Below are 13,708 nucleotides of genomic sequence, written 5' to 3' on the forward strand. Positions count from 1 at the left end.
AAGAGCTTGCAGACACACCAGGTTGCGCGAGCGGTGGTCGCGGCCACCGGATCCGGATGCAAGGCGGAAGACTTGATCATCAGGCTGCGCAATGGCTCCAACATCATAATAGTAAGCACTGACAACGAAGAGGCGGCCCAACGTATACGGCGCATCACGCAGCTAACGTTCGGGAACAGCAGCTACGCCATCAACGCACACGTGGCAGCGCCGGAGGGCACGTTGCGGGGCGTCATCCACGGGGTGGACGCGGGGACCTCGCCGGAAGAGCTCAAGGCGAACCTTAGAGTCCGAACGCAAGGAGTCAAGATCTTAGCAGCCAGGATGCTGGGACGGTCGAGCACGGCAGTCATCACATTTGATGGCCCCATAATCCCGAAGCAAGTACTCTACTACGGTGGAGAGATGTGGTGCTATCCGTACAGCCCTACGAGACAAGTATGCTACAAATGCTGCCAGCAGGGGCATCGGTCGGACGTCTGCCCGAATCCGGAGGCCAAGGCCTCCAAGCAATGTGGCTGCCAAAATCCAGCGGAACAACACCAGTGCACGCCCAAATGCCTGATATGCGGGGGTGACCACGTTGCAGGCACGCGGGACTGCAAGCAACGACTCAAGACGGCAGGCGAGCTGCGAGGAGGTCCCCAGCGACATCAGCAGCAGAGGCGCAGCCGCAGCCGAAGCAGAGGCGGCGCAAGAAGACCGAGGTGGTTCCGAGACGAGGGCCAGGACCAGGGTCAACAAAACTTTAATGCCTACCGGAGCGGGTCACGGAGCTGGAGCCGCGACCGGGGCCGGAGCCAGAGCCGAGGGTCCAACCGGGACGGATCCTATCCACCCCTGGGCGGCACGGGCCAGCAGCAGCAGCAAAAACAGCAAAAGAAGAGCGGCGGCGGCGTTAAGGTGAGCTGGGGGGCAGGCCCTCCCAAAACACTTTTTGCTCCGCACTCGGGACCACACACTAACAACACGCAGACAGCGGCCGAAAGGCAACTAAGCGAGGAAAACAAAAGTCTCAAACGCGAACTCGAGCTAAGCCGAGAAGAAACGCGACAACTCAGAAAGAGGATAGACGACCTAATTAAAGAAATGCAAGCGCTCAGACGAGCGGGCTACTCGCCGATCAGAACGCCAACGCCACCACCGCAGGCCGTGGCACCAGTGCAGCAAAACACAGAGGAGAAAAGCTTTAATGATGAAATCAGGAATTTCATGACTAGCGTGCAAAACCAAATGCAACAGATGCAAAATCAGATGCAACAAACGCAACAAAAGATCGCTCTGCAGGACCAGAGCTTCCGTAACTACGTCAAAAATCAAAACACGCAGAAAACCACTAATGACGCCAGGGATAGGCTATACAATGACAGGCGATTCGGATCAGAAACCCAAGGTACAAGCAACAACAGTAACAACGCAGCATGGTAGGACAAAACCAACTAGAAGTATGGCAGTGGAACTGCAGGGGGTACAAGCGCAAGCAAGGACTCCTGCAACAGTTCATATCTACGCGAGAAAATCCACCAGATATAATCATGCTACAGGAAACCAATAATACCCCCGCACTCAGGGGCTACACGTGCCAGGAGAGTGGCCGCACCGCGACCCTCATAAGTAACAAAGTAGTAACCATAGCGCATAAAGAAATCGAGGACACCCAGATAGAACACGTGATCACGGAGGTGATTCCCAAAAGGAAAAGAAAGGCTAGAAGTACGTACATAGTAAACTTGTACAGCCCACCTAAACAGACAAAAGGGAACTTTATTAAACTTTTCGCGGAGGCCAAAAAATTGGCGGGACAAAACACCCTAATCATAGCGGGAGACTTTAACGCTAAAAGCCCGCGCTGGGGCTATAAGAAGGAAGACAAGAAGGGACGAGGCATCTGCACGGCGGCAGAAAACACCGGGTGTGAGCTGCTAACCGAGGAAAACCAGCCGACTAGACAGGGAAACAGCGTCAGTCCAGACACGTGTCCCGACCTAACCTTTATCAGGGGCGCCAAGCAGGCAGAGTGGGAAAACCTGCTCGAGAACCTTGGCAGCGACCACCACATAATAAGAGTCAGCACGGTGGCAGACAATGTCAAGAGGAAAATTGGTACGGCTCGGCTGACGGATTGGGACGCCTTTACAGCACACTGTCGAAAGCTAAAGGGTAACATTACCTCGGTTGAAGAGTGGAGCCAGCAACTCAAGCAAATTCAGGAAATGTACACGCAAGAAGTGCATAGAACGGAACAAACACCGGAGGTAGACAAGCGGCTCCTCGGGCTCTGGGAGGCTAGACGTGGGCTCACCAAGAGATGGAAAAGACAAAAGCTAAATAAGAAGCTAAAGAAGAAGATAGCGGACATCACTAGGCAGACGGAGGAGTACGCGACGCAGCTGGCCAGACAGGGGTGGCAACAGTTTAGCAACTCGTTGAACGGGACCCTAAGTACGGCCAAAACGTGGCGCATCCTCAAGGCCCTAATGGACCCTAGCAAGAACAAGTCCGAAAGCGGCAAATCGATCCAAAGACTGGTCCACCAGTACGAAGGTCCCGAAGAGCAGCTTCTGAAAGAAGTCCGAGAAAAATGCTACGGGAAAGACCAAATCGAAGGTTACAAAGGAGATTATCTCGGTGAGGAAAACCCGAAAATGGACCGACCCATCACAAGAGAGGAGGTCACCGAGGCCGTGAGAGCGGCCACCAAGAATACAGCGGCGGGAGCGGACAAGATTCGAAACTCGCTCATACGAGACCTAAGCGACGAGGCAGTCGATCAGCTGACGTCGTACCTCAACACGCTCTGGCAAGAGGGGAAGGTACCGGCGGAATGGAAACACGCCATCGTGGTCATGATACCCAAGCCGGGCAAGAAACTACAGATCGAGAATCTCAGGCCGATCTCGCTTACGTCGTGCCTGGGAAAACTGTATGAGAGAATAGTCACCAGAAGGATCCAGCAGCACCTGGAGAACGGGAGGTGGTATCCTGACAGCATGTATGGCTTCAGGGCCAACCTATCGACGCAGGACGTCCTCCTGCAACTCAAAGAGGAGGTACTCGACACAATGCCTAAGGCGGGTGAAAATGTTGTGATGGCGCTCGACATCAAAGGCGCCTTCGACAACGTCAGCCACGCGGCCATAATGGAGGGCCTCAACAACACCAACTGCGGAAGGAAAGTACACGACTACGTCAAGGACTTCCTAACCGACAGAACGGCAACGGTAGGACTGGGGGAGTTGAGGAGCGACACCTTCTCCACACCGTGTAAAGGCACACCCCAAGGCTCCGTGATATCGCCCGTGTTATTTAATGTGGCGATGATCGGCCTGGCAAAACGACTTGGCGAGATTCAGGGCATCCAACACGCGATGTACGCGGACGACGTCACGGTTTGGGTCACGCAAGGTTCACTGGGAGAAAAACAAGAGAAGCTACAAGAGGCTGCGCGCTGTGTCGAAAAGTACACCAGAGAGAGGGGACTGGTATGCTCCACAGAAAAATCCGAATTACTGAGAGTAGGTAGACACCCCACCCAAGCAACGCTGGAAGTAACGCTTGATGGTCAAAACCTCCCGGAAAAGAATATGATCAAAATCCTGGGCATGTGGCTACAGGGCAGCAGAAAATGTAGCCACACCATCAGCCTGCTGAGCAAAGTGACGGAGCAGGTGGGCCGGATGAACAACAGGGTCTCCCAAAGAAGATACGGCATGAAAGAGGAAGACACACTCAAACTCGTCGGCAGCCTGGTCGTCAGCCGAGTCATCTACTCGCTACCGTACCACGCGATGACCAAAGGAGAGAGGGAACAGGCGGACACGATAATCAGGAAAGCATACAAGACGGCTCTCCATCTGCCGAAAAACACTTCAAACGAAAAACTGCTCCAACTGGGCATCAGCAACACTTTCAGCGAACTGGCGGAAGCCCTGCTTGAAACGCAAAAAGCCAGACTCAAAAGCACCCCTGCAGGGAGAGCGCTCCTGACTAGGCTGGGACGGGACACGAGTGGACACGTAGATAGATACGCAGACGTGCCCGACTGCTTAAGAAAAACAATAAGCGTTAGGCCGGTACCTAAGAACATGGACCCCATCCTCCACGAGAGCAGAAGGCAGGCGCGAGCCGAATACGTGGAAAAGACACTCGCGCTACTAGAGAACACGGTGTACACGGATGCTGCCACGTACCCGCGAGAAGGGAAGCGCATGGCCACGGCGGTGGTGGTGGACGGCGACGGGAATATGATCACATGTGCGACGGCAAAGGCAGCCGACACAGCGGAGGCCGAAGAAATTGCCGTGGCGCTGGCGGCAGTAGAAGGATATAGCACAGGCAGGCCTCTAAACATCCTAACAGACTCGAAGGAAGCGTGCAGAAATTACACGCGGGGCAGGATTAGCAAAACCGCCCTCAGAATTCTCGGCGGAGCCAACTTCGCCGAGAGGAACGTTACGCATAAGTTAATTTGGATTCCGGCCCACGCAGGCATAGAGGGTAACGAAAGGGCAGACAGCCTAGCTCGAGAGACCACGTTCCGAGCAGAGCAGTCGCGCGCCCCGGAGTATCACCCACACGCTTGTGAGGGAGGATACACAGAAATCTTAAACTTATACAGAGGGACGAGAGCCAAATATCCCCCACCGCACAAAGCTCTAACGCAGGAGGAAGCAACGAGTTGGCGCAGATTGCAGACAAACTCCTTCCCAAATTTATACATCCTAAACAAAATGTACCCAACACAATATAGAGACACCTGCCCATGGTGCGGGGCCACACCCACACTATACCATGTCACATGGGAATGTAAACACAATAAATCATTCCACCAACACAATAACCCGAGTGCGGAGCAATGGGAGAGTCGGCTTACCAGCTGCGAGCTCACGGCCCAAAGGGCCTTAGTGCAGCACGCTAGTGAGGTAGCTAGGCTCAGTGGAGCCCTGGAATAGGGGCCCACCCTTGCTGGAAGAGGCTCCAAGTCGCCGGCGCCCAAGACGACCGAGACCTCGAGGCGCTAAATCCTTGAAGGAACCAAAATAAAGTTTCTCTCTCTCTCTCTCTCTCCTGCTCCCGGCGAAAAGAAGATGACGAAGAAACGGTGCCGCACTCGGCCTCGTGATGAAATAAGTGAGCGCGATGGCGCAGCCCTGTGTGGCCACTTTGCGCTAATGGCGCTGCCGTGTCGTGGGCTTTTTTCTGGCCAATTAGGCGCCGTAGTGGCTGATTTCTACCGACACAGTGACCGTTATTGGTTTCTTTCGTTTGTTATAATTTTCTTTCCTTCCCATCTATGCATGGCTGGCACTAAGCTGTGGAGCAGCTGTGTTACTTTCCCGTTTTCCACGCTCCACTTAGTTGAGCCTGCTTATGTACTTGTCTTTCTCAACTCATTTAATGGTACGAGAGAACACACGTCGAGCACTCCAGCACCGAACATGCCATAAACATCATCACGGCAATTAAATTTTACACTTTTTCAGGTGGAAAGCCATTCCCAGCGGTCTCTATTTACCCCTGTCTTGCCTTTGCTGACTTTCTCCAAGGCCCCGGCATTGCAAAATTTTATCAAACATTCCGTCCTCGACTGGGCTTTCTTTTACTTGGCACTCATTCTGAAACTGTTATACAGTACCGGCTATCTGCTTTACGCACTACACGGCAGGATCAACTCCATTTCCTCTTCATAACTTTAAATAAAATGTCTTCTACTCCATTTGCTCATTTATTCACACCGATGTCTTCCTACTTCTTAAAGCTGTATATATAACCAAAATATTTCCTTCCTTTGCTTGACACTCTATAAAAGTACGGGAAGTGAAAAGCGAAGGTGTGTGGCTGAACAAGTAACGCCAGACTTTGATTTTTTTTATTACACGTATGGTCAGCAGAATAACCTGGCTGCGATCATGTGATCGTATGGGAAGAACTCTGCGGCAACGACATTTCCTTTCGACTTGCGCCAAATCCTGAGGCGATGCGTGGATGTACATGCGTGAGTCTTCTTGGAAGCCCTCCCCCTTCTGTAGTCGGACACTGCTTGCGTCATCGCAGGCTTGGTTGTTCTTTTGAAAAAGTAAAACACTGCTATTCAGTGCGTGACCAGTCACACGGTCTTGTTTCTTTTTTTTTCTATTTTCCCCACTTCTTGAAGTGCTGCCTAAGCAGCATTGCAAAAGAGTCCACCACTTGTCAGAGAGTGCTAGCGTTGATATGTCGTGCAACTCTTGTGATAGTGATGAAACCACAGTACATGTCCCCATCTATTGCCCCTCTTTTGACAACGAAGGAGAGACTTTGGGCGCCGGTTCTAACCGACAGCATGACAAAGCGTTCACTGAAGAATATATCTATGGGGCCACGGAATCGACGCTTATGTGCATATAAAACCACCAGTGACCTGCTACAGTCCTCGAACACTACAGCGCTCGGCGATCACCTTCGCACGGTACACGTTGTTATATCTGTGCGTGCATCACTTCTCACCTTTTGATTTCATGCCAGCCAGTTTTTAAAGCAAATAGCCGTCTTTGTCTCTTTTACTCATCTTGTAGTCGGTCGTCAGAGGTTGGCGGTCAGTGGTCGGTGGTCGGAGGTCGGTGGTCGGAGGTCTGTAACCGGAGATTGGGGGTCAGTGGTCGGAAGTGGGAAGTCGGTGGCCGGAGGATCGTGGTCGGTGGTCGGTAGTCGGAGGTCAGTGGTTGGGCGTTGGTGATTGAAGGTTGCTGATCGAAGGTTGGTGTTCGGAGGTCTGTAACCGGAAATTGGGGGGCAGTGGTCGGAAGTGGGAAGTTGGTGGTCGGAGGACCGTGGTCGGTTGTCGGCTGTCGGAGGTCAGTGGTTGGAGGTGGGTGATCGAAGTTGGTGGTCGGAGACTGGTGGTCCGAGGTCTGTCACCGGAGATTGGGGGTCAGTGGTCGGATGTGGGAAGTCGGTGGTCGGAGGATCATGGTCGATGGTCGGTAGTCGGAGGTCAGTGCTTGGACGATGGTGATCGAAGGTTGGTGGTCGGAGATTGGTGTTCGGAGGTCGGTGTTCACAGGTTGAAGGTCGGAAGTCTGTAATCGAGGTTGGCGGTCAGTGGTCAGTGACCGGAGGTTGGCGGTCGGAGGTCGGTACTCGGAGGTTGGTGGTCAGCGGTTGGTGGTCTGTGGTCGAAGGTTGGCGGTGGGAGCTTGGTGGTCGGTGGTCGGATGTAGGACTTCCGCCGACGATACTAAAGTACCTTTGTAATAAACTGCTTCGGGGCGCGTTCGCTGCGGTATGCCAATTACTTGAGCTGTTTCAGACATACTTGTTGTCTACCTATACTACCTCTGTAGATGTGCTGCTTTAAAAGTCTGTTCTCTACGGAATTACACAATTAAACAAAAAATCCTAGCTAAGTATCCTCACTGCAACCAATACACGCCGTGAAGCGAATGATTTCCCTATATAAAGGGACAAGCTTTTTTGAAGCGCTGGGTTATTCGCTTACATTGACATTGTCTGTGGTTCCTGCACAACTTTCTCCGCACATCACCATTCGTCAATTTATAGGCCAGAAAAGTAGGTGCAAACTGATTAACCTCCCGGCCTTTCCATTTATTTCTCTCACTTTCCCCCTTGCGTATGACGGTTAATTTGCCTATTCTTTACACGCCTTTGTTCCTTCTAGTGTCGGAGAAACTGCGCCAAATTCACACGTCCATGCGAAGGGAGCGCTGAGGTGACCGTCAGTAGTCAGAATGCACGTACTGAACGTACTGAAATGAAAACCCACCATGTCTCTAGCTGGGCGCCTGGAAGGAACCATTAAATAGCCTATAACGTACAGCAAGAAAAAAAAACGCCATTTAGTTAGATTTTGTAGCAAATGTTTTTGAAGCAATATTAGTAAATCGAAGGTCTGCATAATTTCTGATTTCAGTTTTAATTGGTGTTGCAATAGAATCGTGTTTATTCACACTTTATGCAACAGGCAGAAAGAATTGTCAGGAGTTCGCATTCTTATACCAGGGACTGGTATCAGACCTCAACTGTTGAAATTGCCAGCAGGTAATGTGGCATTGCGTACGTTAGAATATAGGCGTGGTGTTGTGCGTCACAATGTAAACAAATCATTAAGGAGCTTGCCATTTTTATGCTGGTTTTACCGTCTACCGCCAAAAACATTCGGTATAGTACAATAGGTTATTAAGGAAACTTGTTTTGTTTGCGAGCTAGAGGAAGATGACGAGGTGGACCGTTGTTTTCGCGGTTGTCCCTTGTGTACGGTTAAAGTTAGAAGGAATTTTATATTTTCACATGATATACCTAATGGGAAACGCTAATATAATTTTCGTGCACTCTGAGACTAAACTCGCAATGAAATTGTTCTTCAGTGGAAATGCGAAAACAATTAAACAAATTCTACGATTTTATGTGCCTAAGGCAAAATACGGGGCACACGTCGTAGTGGTGGACTTGGTATATGCGTACTTGCCTGCCATGTCTTTTTTTTAGCGTACACCAGAATAAAACACAAGCGTTTCTGCACATCGTGCCCATAGGAATGCGGCTGCCGCTGCCGAGATACCATTGACGACCTTGACATGGGCTACTTCGGCGAGCCTGAAATTGCAATGCCATTGATGTTTGTCTAACTGAGGTTATGTTCCTCATGGAGTTCCTCACAAAGTTGCACGTACGTCTGGCATATAGGCTGAGTCACCTCGCTCGACAAGACCATTCTTTTTTCTAGAATAAGTTGATAGAGTGCGTAGTGTGGTTATCGCATTCGATCCCGTTACTGGGTGTCCTAGCTTCTGAATGCTTGTATTTGCTAGAGGTTTGATTGACCTTTGGGCCTTTCGGCATATGGGGAGCTTTTTTGTGCTTCAATGCGTATGCGTGCGAATGTATTGCAAATGACATTAGCACCACACTGGTGTCACTGTATTTCCATTCAGTACTGAAAAATGTCCACAACCGGATGTTTTCTTTTCCAGAGACAAATGAACACTGTTTCATTCTCTGCAAAAGGCGTCATCCTGTTTGCGTTGGGATGTTCTTCAGTGAACTCTAAACAAGACTTCGATATCAATATTTATGCTCTGCTGTTGCCGACCTCTGATGAAAACTTACCGTTCAACATCATTTTTTTTTTCTTTCATCGGAATGCCCATGCAGTTTGTTGAAACGGCAAATAAGCGACCGCTGCACCGAACCAGTTGTTTCTTCAAGGTTGTATTTCATTCAAAGGGCTGCAAACCCTTGAAGTGTTCCTGATGAAAATGACTTGCGATAGGACCGGGTACTCCATTTTAGTGCTATGCCTATCCATACCACCTTTCTAAAGCACGTTGCGCGTTTTCAACAAATCGTTTCCTCTGTAAGTATGAACACTGTATGTGATGGTGTCTACGTGTATGTATGTATGTATGTATGTATGTATGTATGTATGTATGTATGTATGTATGTATGTATGTATGTATGTATGTATGTATGTATGTATGTATGTATGTATGTATGTATGTATGTATGTATGTATGTATGTATGTATGTACATAGGTCATACATAGGTATGTAGGTCATACATAGGTCATACATAGATACATAGATACATACATAGATACATACATACATAGGTCATACATAGGTCATAGGTCATACATACATAGGTCATACATAGGTCATACATAGGTATGTATGTACATACATGTACATAGGTATGTACATGTATGTACATATGCACATACATACATACATACATAATACATACATACGTACGTACGTACGTATGTATGTATTATGTATGTATGTATGTATGTGCGTATGTGCGTGTGTGCGTGTTTGTGGCTATCATTTTATGCGCCATTCTGCGTTGTGCACATTAAGTGTTCGTTTTATTATGAGACTGCGTCCGTGATTACTCTCGCTAGTTTGCTAATAAGGTGCTGTTGCATTCACAGATTGATATAACTAGTACGGTGAAATGAGGAAAAATTTCGGTTCTAGAAAAGCGGTAGAGAACCCGCCCTACCACTAAGATATCTTTATTTTCTGAAACTTTGAGCACGATGTTACAAGGGGTCGCGTTGTTACATGCTCTCCCGATACTAGTTCTTAACATTTAAATGCAGTAATAAAATCTTCATACCAGCAAGTAGGCTTTCCCGTTTTTCTGAATACTTTGGGCATAACTGCACTTCATTACTGGTACACCGAATCTACGATCTTTTTCTTTTCGTGCAACAAGGAAAACACATTTGAATTTAGTAGGTGAACATTAATGTAGCCGAATCGCAGATATGCTCTGGGAACATTCCATGATTACAACTGAGCCCCACTAGAATCCTTATAGTATCCATGCGGGACTCACACCTGAATATCTGTAAAAAAACATTTGTGTTAGTGAGATTGTGTTAGTGCATGCGCTAGTACGGGCGTGCTTTGCTTTTTTTGTATATCCCACTTCCTATCTTTGATTTCTCATCCTCTCATCCGGAGTAAGAAGCCATGGTTGTGGTTAGGCTTGAGTCTCCAGATATGTTTAAGTTCTTTTTCTCTCTCGCTGCGGTTCCTCCACCTGCCGTAACCCAGGATCAACGAAACTGCTGCCCGCAAGAACTCCACGTTCTACAAATGCTGCCTCGGATTCTGCATAGACCTCTTGCAAAAGTTCGCCCAAGACTTGGGCTTTACTTACGACATTCACCGGGTGGAAGATGGCACCTGGGGTGTCAAGGACGTGAGTTTGATTCCGAGTCCTTCAATTAGGGACATTAAGATGCTGTATATCTGCGTTCGCGATAGGCCCTTAGCTGGTATAATGAAACTTTTACGTAGTGAGTAAGTGAGTATATTAACTGAGTAGTGAGTAACTGAGACTTCATTGAGCCGACATTACGGGCTCCTGAGCAGACTTGCATCACGTAAACGATTCCGATGGTAGGTTACGTATGCGCAAGGCTTGATATTCTGAAGTTGCTACTGACATAACTTGAAATTGGCTCAATGTAGCACGTTGGCTGTCAATAAATTGAATATTCTACAGAGAGATCGAAACCAGGGACTTTGGTTTTGACAAAAATGCTGCGCGCCTTCCCAGTGAGACCTATGCTCATGTGTGCTCTTGTTGTTTAAAATGATAAAGATTATTTGGAGCTTTTCACCCCTTTCTTTCTTGCTCTTTGTATTCCCCTTTCTATTGCGCCTAGTGTAGGGTAGAAAACTGGATGCCCATCTGATTAACCTTTTTGCCATTCGTCTCGTTTCTGTCTCTCTCTCTCTCTCATTAGTTGAATTCACCCTTGCGCCACAAAACACGAGCCTATCATCCAACTAGTAATTATAAGTTGATACTTCTAATAGGTATTCCATTCTCTGCTTCTTCACAGAACGGAACATGGAACGGATTGATAGCCGAGCTTCTTGACGGCAAGGCTGACATTGTGGTCACTTCGATCAAGATCAACTCTGACCGCCAAATGGCGGTGGACTTCACGGTGCCCTTCCTTGAGACTGGAATCGCCATCGTGGTAGCCAAACGGACTGGGATCATCTCACCTAAGGCCTTTCTCGGTGATGTCCTTTATTCTTTGTCTCGAAGGGACATAAATAATCAGAGGCAGAAAGACTGTGCCTTCTAAGCGATGAGCGCTTTGTTTTAATGTCGCATTGCGGAGTTTTTTTACTAAACTTGTATGGCTTCAATAGGCGAAGGTAGTTTTTGCAGCAAAATCAGAATGGCATTAAAAATAAAAAAAATATATATGAAATATTTGGACAGAATTTGACGTTAATAACAAATAAGGAAGTATTTGCACTGAATAAAAGCAGCGTAAGTGCTGTGGCATAACCTAGACTACAATTTTGACCGATGTGGCGTACCAGCAGGCACTCAGGTTGCCAAGCAAACATACAGGGCCTTATTTAGACCCGTTAGGCTTTAAGTGAGTGCAGTGATAGCACGTCAAATATTTGTGGGCAAGCCTCCTGCGTTCAAAGTGCATGGTATGTGTTAACGCAAAGGCGTTCACACATACCACGCGAAATGCGAAAACGCCCGTGTACTTAGAATTACGTGCATGGTAAAGAACCCCAGGTGGTGCGAATTTCCGCAGTCCCCCCCCCCCCTACGGCGTGCCTCCTAATGAGATTGTTATCTTGGCCCGTAAAACCGAATAATAAAAAAAGAAAGAAGCCGTAAGGGTCGCGTGTCGCAGAAAATCCAGCGTCGGCGTCAGGAGACAGCATCTCCGTGAGCGAAAATTTGCGTATATGTATTAGGTATATGCGTGTGTATAGGTATATATGTATGTATATGCGATATATGTGTATAGGTATATGTGACTTATATTTTCACACCATTTTATCGCTAAAGCTGCTCATACTTTGTCTTACACTCTTGACAAAGTTATTATTTGAAATTTTGGGAATGACAGCCCACGAACAAATGTCATGAATCAAAAGACCGACAGCGCATGCCTTTTATGTTAAGTTTTCCCAGACTGAAATATTAAAAGTGCGAAACAATAGCACAAACCTCAAAACGACGCAACGCTTTGGCGCGGCTGCGCACTTCCTCCGGGATCGGCCCACGCAAGAGGCCGCGTTCCAATCAGAAGGCTCGCCATCGTGCTTAGCGCTCGCCGCCAGCGCCTCCTGGTACACATTCCTGTTACACAAGCTCCAGTTGCCGGGAAGCGTGAGAAGCAGCCAGGAACCTTTGAATGACATCGCGTTCCAATTTTTTACGTGATTTTGTGACAAAGTGCGTTCCCGCGTGTTTCATTAAGCATGGCCGCCATTGCTGCCACAGCAGCGGCACCGCTTTGCCGACAGCAATCTCGACAACAGCGACTGCTTTCGCGACTCGTTATCTTTCATTGTTTCTTAACTCACCTGAACTGCTCGTCGTTTGAGTCGCCGGTGTGCGACGAAATAGACATCGGTGCGATAGCCGCACAGACCAGGAACAGAAAGATTGATTTCGAAGACGGAGCAGCGTGATCGTGCATCGGGGGACAGTTGAAGATGTAGTCGGCAGGGTGGAATCGCAGGCCCGAGTCCCTGGTTGGTATACAGACAGAAGGCGTAAGTCCGTGATAATCATTGACAGGGAGCTGCCAGCAACCCGACGCTCCTTGAGATCGGGATCTGGACGAGCGTGCCAGATAAACCACGTGTTCCAGCCTGCTTTGAGAACGTTCCGGCTTACTCATCGTTTTAATCGCGTTTATTATTTGATGCAATAGATCATCGCGTCTTCATTCTCGAAAATTTGTTAATGTAGTGTTCGTCGCATTTACTGCCGTGTATATTTTTTATTTGTCCCGTGTATTGTTTCTTTAGTTGTCATGTGTCGAAACCGGTCACCCCCCCCCTCCCCCCTCCTTTTCGTAGTAGGCTTTGTGTCAAGCGTCGGCTTAAAATTTTTTTGTTGTTCGGGTCCCCAGCAGACCTTCGACAAAGTGTGGCGTTTGGGTTTATAATGTTTTCCGAGCTTCTGACATGTAATTTATGTTTATTACGCTGAGTGCTTGCTTTTACGTCGCCTCCCATGTCAGGCCTCTGGTCCGCAGTTGAACACGCCTGGACCTTATGGTGGGTCAGCAGTCTATCTTTAAATGCACATGCGGTGGGTTCGTTGTTGCCAAATCTCCTTCTTTCGGAGGAATGCAGTAACCTAAGCAACGTATTTTGACAGATCTAAACGCAACAATGAAAGACTTGCGCTGCTCTT

General features: G+C 48.4%; 1 protein-coding gene across 4 annotated transcripts in view; it reads left to right on the top strand.

The window, feature by feature from the left end:
* Positions 1-13,708, top strand: part of Nmdar2 (NMDA receptor 2) — a 256,773-nt gene that overhangs the window by 227,877 nt on the left and 15,188 nt on the right. For all 4 annotated transcript variants that reach the window (XM_065427668.1, XM_065427670.1, XM_065427669.2 and 1 more), the window contains 2 exons: positions 10,564-10,711; positions 11,361-11,544. In XM_065427668.1, the coding sequence (XP_065283740.1) occupies positions 10,564-10,711; positions 11,361-11,544 (332 nt within the window). The remainder of the gene's footprint in view (positions 1-10,563; positions 10,712-11,360; positions 11,545-13,708) is intronic.

This window comes from Dermacentor albipictus, chromosome 8 (assembly GCF_038994185.2).
Source record: "Dermacentor albipictus isolate Rhodes 1998 colony chromosome 8, USDA_Dalb.pri_finalv2, whole genome shotgun sequence".
Classification (NCBI taxonomy): Eukaryota; Metazoa; Arthropoda; class Arachnida; order Ixodida; family Ixodidae; genus Dermacentor; species Dermacentor albipictus.